Consider the following 9,030-nt stretch of genomic DNA (forward strand, 5'->3'; position numbering starts at 1 on the left):
CTCTCCCTACCAACCTGTTCCAATTTCTCCTTTTCCCCCAAGGACGTCTCCCACTATAGATCCATGCTCAGTTTTGCTTTTTTTTTTTCCCCTTCCTTTTTTTGGGGGGTGGGGGTGCTGCTGTGTAGATGCAGGAATTAAGTGGAAAATAGCTGTTGGGAGGCCTGTCAGGGTGCCAGTTTTGGGAGGGAGACTTGGAAAGGAATGAGAAAGAGATTGGAGAGAAAGTAAGTGTGAACAGAACCGCAAACCTGTATCTGAAATAATACTGTAACAACCAAAATACCTGCTTTATGATGCTTAAAAATGCATGACATTCCATGTCATGGATTGAATTGTGTCCCCACAAATATGTGTCAACTTGGTTAGGCCATGATTCCCAATATTGTTTGGTTGTCTTCCATTTTGTGATTTTCCTATGTGTTACAAATCATAATCTCTGCCTGTGGTTAAAGAGGATTAGGGTGGGACATAACATCCTTGCTCAGGTCACATCTCTGAGCCAATGTACAGGGAGTTTCTCTGGGGTGTGGCCTGCGCCACCTTTTATCTTTGTTGTTGTTGTTGTTAGGTGCTGTCCAGTCAGGAGTCAGTTGCAACTCATAGCGACCCTGTGTACTATAGAACAGAACACTTCCCGGTCATGCACCATGCTTACAATCATTGTTCTGCTTGAACCCATTGTTGCAGCCACTGTGTCATTTCATCTCATTGAGGGTCTTTCTCTTTTTCACTGACCCTCTACTTTACCAAGCATGATGTCCTTCTCCAGGGACTGATCCCTTCTGATAACATGTCTAAAGTATGTAAGACGTAGTCTCGCCATCCTTGCTTCTGAGGAGCATTCTGGTTGTACTTCTTCCAAGACAGATTTGTTTGTTGTTTTGGCAGTCCATGGTTTATTGAATACTCTTTGCCAACACCACAATTCAAAGACATCAGTTCTTCTTCAGTCTTCTTATTCATTGTCCAGCTTTTGCATGGGTATGATGTGATTGAAAATACCATGGCTTGAGTCAGGCGCTTAGTCTTCAAGGTGACGTCTTTGCTTTTTAACACTTTAAAGAGGTCTTTTGCAGCAGATTTGCCCGATGCAATGCATCTTTTGATTTCTTGACTGCTGCTTCCATGGGTGTTGATTGTGGATCCTAGTAAAATGAAATCCTTGACAACTTCAATGTTTTCTCTGTTTATGATGATGTTGCTTATTATTATTAAATTAAGTGTTATTAAAAAGACAGGAAAGAAAGAAAAGACCAAAATGGATGTCAGAAGAGACTCTGAAACTAGCTCTTGAACGTCAAGTAGCTAAAGCAAAAGAAAGAAATGATGAAGTAAAAGAACTGAACAGAAGATTTCAAAGGGCAGCTCGAGAAGACAAAGTAAAGTATTATAATGATATGTGCACAGAGCTGGAGATAGAAAACCAAGGGAAGAACACGCTCGGCATTTCTCAAGCTGAAAGAACCAAAGAAAAATTCAAGCCTCAAGTTGCCATAGTGAAGGATTCTACGGGGAAAATATTAAGTGATGCAGGAAGCATCAAAAGAAGATGAAAGGAATACACAGTCACTGTACCAAAGAGAATTGGTCGATGTTCAGCTATTTCAAGAGATAGCATATGAGCAGGAACTGATGGTACTGAAGGAAGAAGTCCAAGCTGCACTGAAGACACTGGTGAAAAACAAAGCTCCAGGAATTGACGGAATATCAGTTGAGATGTTTCAATAAATGGATGCAGTGCTGGAAGTGCTCACTCGTCTATGCCAAGAAATTTGGAAGACAGACAGCTACCTGGCCAACCAACTGGAAGAGATCCGTATTTTTGTCTATCCCCAAGAAAGTTGATCCAACCGAATGCGGAAATTATCAAACAATATAATTAATATCACATGCAAGTAAAATTGTGCTGAAAATCATTCAAAAGTGGCTGCAGCAGTATATCCACAGAGAACTGCCAGAAATTCAGGTTGGATTCAGAAGAGGAGGTGGAACCAGGGAGATTATTGCTGATGTCAGATGGATCCTGGCTGAAAGCAGAGAATACCAGAAAGATGTTTACCTATGTTTTATTGATTATGCAAAGCCATTCGACTGTGTGGATCGTAACAAATTATGGATAACATACCGAAGAATGGGAGTTCCGGAACACTTAATTGTGCTCATGAGGAAGCTGTACATAGATCAAGAGGCATTCATTTGAACAGAACAGGGGGATACTGTGTGGTTTAAAGTCAGGAAAGGTGTGCGTCAGGGTTGTATCCTTTCACCGTACCTATTCAATCTGTATGCTGAGCAAATAATTCGAGAACCTGGACTATATGAAGAAGAACAAGGCATCAGGATTGGAGGAAGACTCATTAACAACCTGTGTTATGCAGATGACACAACCTTGCTTGCTGAAAGTGTAGAGGACTTGAAGCACTTACTGATGAAGATCAAAAACTACAGCCTTGTATGGATTACACCTTTTATCTTCCAAGAGATGAAAGGGAAGCAAGCAGAGAGTTGGGGACCTCGTACCACCAAGAAAGCAGTGCCGGGAGCAGAGCGCATCCTTTGGACCCAGGGTTCCTGCACGGAGAAGCTTCTAGTCCAGGGGAAGACTGATAACAAGGACCTTCCTCCAGAGTAGACAGAGAGAGAAAACCTTCCCCTGGAGCTGACGCCCTGAATTTGGACTTGTAGCTTACTAGACTGTGAGAAAATAAATTTCTCTTTGTTAAAAGCCATCCACTTGTGGTATTTCTGTTATAGTAGCACTAGATTACTAAGACATGCCAGAATACTGAAAACTGGTGTCATCACTGGACAGTATGATAAATGCTTTGTGATTGAGAGGTGAGTTATCCGTCCCTGCCTGAGGATGGCAAGATGGATGGAGAAATGGAGGACTGGATGAAGAGGAAGAGGCAGAGGTGATGATGTTTGAGCTGAATCTTGAATGAGTAGAAGGCAAAGAGATGAGGTTGTGGGGACAGGACAGTATGCTCCATGACCTGGGGGCATAATAAGTATGATAAAACTCAGTACCACAGGAAACCAGATATTGATGAGCCCTTTTCCTAAACCATTTGGGCTTGCTACACCGTGTTGAATAGCCAGCCCTTGCCTCAAGTGTCTTGTTGATGGACTGTTTCATAGGTGGGAGTCTTCTCTGTTGGAGGGCAAGACCCTCCTCTGTCCTCATGGTGATTTGCGTAACAGACCTTCATTAAGTAAGGATGAATTTTATCCTTTTCTATCTTGTGCACTTTATTGCCATCATGCACCACCATCACCAGCTCCTCAAGCCTGGGACTTGGGGTCTTAAGCCTTTTGTCTTTGAAGTCTCTTGGTGGCCTATAAACAGGGGCAAGCCCCCGGCGTGCTGACTGACAGCAGCTTGGTCACCACCATTCCTTTTTCTTCCTGCAGCCTGGTGCAAGCAGAATACTGGCATGACCCCATAAAGGAGGACACGTACCGCAACCACAGCATCTTCTTGGCGGATATAAATCAGGAGAGGGTAAGCACCCAAGCCAGGCTGCCATAGTCGTGCATTCATTTTCCTATTCGGCATCGTGAACAGATTAGCAGTGATGGTTTACCCAAAATATGCTGAGCAGTGCTTATGAGATTTAGTTCCTTTTAGGGAAGTTGAAATGATTTGGCTTTTTTCCCTTAAGTCCTTTCCTTTTCCTAGTGTTGAAGAAGCAGGATAAACTCATTTGTTTGCTCCCTGGAGTATGTAGAAATTCCCAGCTGCTGTCTTAATTAGGGAAGCCTTCCTGGCAGGTCCCTTCTGGGGCAGATTTTCTCAGAAGAGAGGTTTATCAACTGCAGAAGGGACTGAGTATGTCGCAGACTTGGTTTGGGAGAGTCCGGTAAAGTAGATGGCTCAGTATTATATTAGGCTTATTTTGAGGATTTTTTTTTTTTTAACAGAAAATTTTAAGGAAAATAAAAAGGGAAAAGAATACAGACTAGAATCACACAACTGCCACAATTTGCAGTTTCTTACTTTGCCTTGGCTTTCTCTGGCATACCTGTGTGAATGCCTCTGGAGTGCACTGTGGCAGATTCATGGCTGCACTGGATGCCATGGCCGGTGGGGGAGTATGAATCAGGTAGGATGTGCAGGAAAGGCTGTAAAATGTATACTCTGGGCAGGGAGCTGGAAAAGCAGCCATCCCCATGGGGAAAAGAAACATGGTGGCCCAGAGTCAGGGAGACTAGAGCACTGAGAGGCTTAAATCCCCCCACTGGAATCCAATGGCAATGTCATGGAGGCGCTGCTGCCTTTCCTCCAGGGTGTCAATGAGTCCTACAAGAAAAACCTGATGGCCTTAAAGAAGTTTGTGATGGTGAAATTCCTCAATGATTCCATTGTGGACCCTGTGGATTCTGAGGTGAGACACTGTTTAGGACACAACATGCCAGGAGACCATAGGAGTAAATGGCGTTCAAATGCTGCTTCCTGCTGGGAGCACACCTTCAGTCCTTTCCACCAACCTTTGTGTGGGGCAGGAGTTTTTCACCGAAGGTTTATAAATGGGTCACTGAGGGTTGTAACTCCGCAAAAGCGTATGTTAAATTATGTAATTGTACTCTCTGGGGAAGGGTCTGTAATTTTCATCAGATTCTCAAATGGACCTATTACCCAAAAAAGATCGGAACCACTAGCCCCAAATCTGTAAGTTTCTAAGCCTGGCATTCAAGGTCTGCCTTGATTGAGCTTTATCCTATCTTTCCAGCCTCATCTCCCTTCACTGCCCACTTCACGCACTCTGTGATCATGCCCTCCTGTACTACTCGACATGCCCAAACTTGGCATGTGCTTTTACTCCTCATGCCTTTGTTCATGCTTTTCCATGTCTAGAATGCCCTTCCTTGGCTTCTCCACCTGATCGGCTTCTTACTCAACTGTCAAGACCAAACTCAAATGTCACTGGCCCCAGGACGCCATCCCTATTCCAAGCAGAACTGTTGCCTCTTTTGTAGAATCATCAGCCTCTATGAGAGCACTCTTCATATTATGCCAAACCAGGGGTTGGCAAACTATGGCCTGTGGGCCAATTCCTATCTCCCACCTGTTTTTGTATGGCCCACAAACTAAGAATGGTTTTTATATTTTTAAAGGTTGAAAAAAATAAAAAGAACATTTTATGACACTTTAAAATTACATGAAATTCAAATTTCAGTAGTTTTATTGGAACACAGATAGCCATGCCCCTTCTTTACATATTGTCTATGACTGCGTTGCATTAACTGCGTTGAGTAGTTGTAACCATATAGCCCCTAAAGCTTAAAATATTGCATCTGGCCTTTACACAGAAAGTTTACTGATCCCTGTGCTAAACAATTATGTGTCTCAGTAAACTGCAAGCTTCTTGGAAACAGGGACCATACATTCATCTCTGAATGTCTAGAGTTCATCACAGGGATTTACACAGGGCTGGCACTCAATACATGTAGGAAGCAGAAATTCTAGTAAATGGAAAGCTCTTTGGAAGAACTTATCCCTCAGGATCCAGCCTTAGAAAGAGATGACTCAACACATATCCCATCCATTTTTCCTTCTTGCTATAGCTTTATGTTCAGTTTGTTGGTGGTCTTAGCTAGTAGCCAGTCTCAAATTAGTTTGGCAGCATGTGCAAAGCGTATGATCTGACCTTGTTTCTTCCTCCCCTCCTGCAGTGGTTTGGATTTTACAGAAGTGGCCAAGCCAAGGAAACCATCCCCTTACAGAAGACCACTTTGTACATACAGGTCAGTAACTGGGAGGACAGATTTGTTTTAGGAGGTTAGCACTGTGTTTTTAGCTCCTGGTTCCTGAACCTGCTAGGTCCTTTGGTGGTAGAGCCACCAGAGTACTGGGTGCGCATGAGGCATCTGACTCAGGTCTCACATGGGTGGGGTTTGTTAGGCTTTTGATTGTTGGGCTAGCATATCGGGCACTGGTTTACAGAAATCTACTACATCCTGAAGATGGAAGGGGCATGTGCCTCATGTTTTACTCTTCGGGCATACACGACAGCCACACCATCTCTGACTCCTTCCTTTTGATAAAAAGGTTTAGAACTGCTTCCTTTGCTGAGGTGCACTCTACTACAAATCCAGGAAGCCCCTGTGCACAAAGAATACATAGAAGAGAGGGCTTACTTTAAAACATTGACTAGATAGAGCAGTGTTTGGCATATAATTAGCTATCAATAATGGTTCAGTGGTACAAATCTTGCCTTCCATATGTAAGACCTGGGTTCAGTTCTCGGCCAGTGCACCTCATGTGCAGCCACCACACATTTGTCATTGGAGGCTTGCTTGTGGCTATGATGCTGAACATGTTTCATTTGAGCTTCCACACTAAGGCAGATGAGGAAAAGGCTTAGTGATCTACTTCCAAAAATCAGCCAGTGAAAACTATGGATCACAATGGGCTCATCCCATTGTGCATAGGGTTGCCATGAGTCGAGGGCTAACTTGAAAGCAGCTAATGACAGAACTAGATGGTGCCTGGCTACCACTACTTATCATTCTGACCAGGTACACAATAGAAGGTCCTGGATAGAATGGAGAAAAATGTAGAAAAAAACTCAAATTCCTAAAAAACGTCAGACTTACTGGACTGATAGAGACTAGAGGAACCTCCAAGACTGTTGCCCTATGAACTTGGAATTGAAGCTATTTCTGCAGGTCACCTTTCAGCCAAATAATATATAATAGATATTATAATATCACCATGAGTACTGTGCTTCCTTAAACAATTAACTATATGAGACCAAATGGTCAGCAGTTACCCAAAAGCAAAGATGAGAAAGCAAGGAGGGGAGGGGAAGCTAGATCGATGGAAACAAGAACAAACAGAATGGAAATAATGAAAATGCTGACACATTGTAAAAATTGTAACCAATGGCATGGAACAGTCTCTATAAAGATTGTTAAAGGAGAACCTAATTTGCTGTGTAAATTTTGACCTAAAACCTAAAAGGAAAAAAAAAAGTTTTAGAAAATAAGAACTTCCTTATTTTGAAACTCAGACTGATGGTAGCCACAGCAGAAGCAGCATTCTAGCACTATCCAAGCTGTTCATTTTCCCAGCCAGGGGCGTATGTTCTGTGCTACCCAGGCTGTGAGGAATGACGTTTTCCACTGTGGGAGTATTAAAGTGTCCCAGGTTTGTTATCTAAGGGTTGGATATGTTTAAGTCACCTAGCTATTGTTCTGTCTTTGCCTCGGTCTACTTAACTATGACATTCCGAGGCAATTTTTGTCTACGGCTTGCCCACTCATGAGCTGTCCTCAGAAGCTTTGGGAGCTTTTCAGAAAGCAGAATGTAAAACTACGTATAGAACAATCTCAACTGCATATATATTCTTAATGCTCAGAAAAAAAACTGGAACGAGGTATCTTTTTTGGCATTTTCTACAAATACACCTCAATTATTTTAATACTCAGAAAAAAATTAATTTGGAAAATATTTCTCAAGTTAACATTCTATTATTTTACTCTAAAACTTTTCATTAACCCTTTTAATTATGGCCTCTCTCCCTGCAGGACCGCTTGGGGCTAAAGGAAATGGACAATGCAGGGAAGCTTGTCTTCCTGGCTATAGAAGGAGACCATCTTCAACTGTCTGAAGAATGGCTTGATGCTCACATCATCCCCTTCCTTAAGTGAAACTCCTGCCGTCTGCACCAGAGCTCAGGGAGCCCCTTCACTTCCAAACCTGTGGGAGACAGTTCCTTTCATGCCCAAACCTGAGCTCTTATCTAGCTTGCAACTAATCCTTCTCCCGTCATCAGCTTAACATGCCCTCCTTGGAAAGATCTGAATCTTATCCTTTGCTTATCCTATCACCATACGGTGTTGAATGCAAATTTAATTAGCTAATAACCATGGAGACAACTTTACAACCCTTTCGTGTGGTCAAGCTCAGTCTTAGGAAAGGGAGTCTGCTGCAGGTCAGTGCCAGGCCCAGAGGAGACTGAACTAAAGCAATGAAATAGATCCTAAAGGCAGACACCTTTTCTGGGGGATTCAGAAGTCTGATCACATTTCAAGCCAAGAGAAAAGGCGAGTACCCGGGCCTGAGTCCTGTAAATGCTCAGTTTTGCTGGTGGAGATTTAACGTGTGCTTGGGAAAGTATTGCTTAGATAATATGTCGCCTTCTGTGGTGTCCTAGCAATTACTAGACAAATTCCACTTGCCCCCATCTTGCCTCTGTAGCACTCACTTTGTCTCAGGTAGTGATGAATTAGTCACTCTGACACAAAAGGAGGGGAGTAGCACTCAGTTGGGTTGCTTAAGGGAGGGAACGTACATCTTGTAGCTGGGGCGGTAGTAGGAGTGGAAGTGAAAAAAATGAGGAGATAGTGATTCTTTACATTCCATCCTTGACTAAACCTCTCCCTGGTTTCTTTGTAGGACTAGTGGTCTGGATTCTAGTCACTGCTGCTGGCTTTAGCAGAGAATGGGTGGGAAAATGTGAAGAGATAGGCTTTCTAACTTCCATCCCCAAATATCATACATACTTACCAGCATACTGTTTGTAATGTGCTCTGTGAAAAAAAAAAAAGTTCGCTCAAAAAGCTTGAGAAAGGCTTTATACTTTCTCCTCTTGGAGATCAACTCCCATTAGAGTATTAAGGACTCTGAGAATTCCTGTTACAATAAAAAAAAAAATAACCTTAATTTTATCTACCACCATTTCCCGCATTGTTTTTGTGCATAGACGTCTTGGCGTTCGCACACTCTTTGCCCCCAACAGACCTATCAACACCTTCTGGAAGACTGTTCCGCAGAATGCCAGTTTGGGAAAATGATTTAGCTCTGCTTTGATTGACTGGAAGTACCTTGTTAAGTGTTGCAGTTTACCCTTTGATTTCTCCTTTCCCTCTCTCAAGCCCTATAAGGGTAAGAGGTGGGAGGATGTGAAGTTTAATTTTATGAGGTTGTCTAAAATAAAGAGTAGTTTCTTATCCTTGGTGTCATTTTTCTTTTCAATATTTTACATCTCTGTACAGCAAATAGTATAGGTAAACAACGAA

At 42.7% G+C, this 9,030-nt stretch overlaps 1 protein-coding gene across 1 annotated transcript in view; it reads left to right on the forward strand.

Moving 5' to 3' along the window:
- Positions 1-8,558, forward strand: part of PPT1 (palmitoyl-protein thioesterase 1) — a 28,582-nt gene extending 20,024 nt beyond the window's left edge. The window contains exons 6-9 of the mRNA XM_004371897.2: positions 3,418-3,508; positions 4,293-4,391; positions 5,680-5,751; positions 7,537-8,558. Coding sequence (XP_004371954.1) covers positions 3,418-3,508; positions 4,293-4,391; positions 5,680-5,751; positions 7,537-7,659 — 385 coding nt within the window. The 3' untranslated portion in view covers positions 7,660-8,558. The remainder of the gene's footprint in view (positions 1-3,417; positions 3,509-4,292; positions 4,392-5,679; positions 5,752-7,536) is intronic.
- Positions 8,559-9,030: the final 472 nt, after the last annotated feature.

This window comes from Trichechus manatus, unplaced genomic scaffold (genome assembly GCF_000243295.1).
Source record: "Trichechus manatus latirostris isolate Lorelei unplaced genomic scaffold, TriManLat1.0 scaffold00015, whole genome shotgun sequence".
Taxonomy (NCBI): domain Eukaryota; kingdom Metazoa; phylum Chordata; class Mammalia; order Sirenia; family Trichechidae; genus Trichechus; species Trichechus manatus.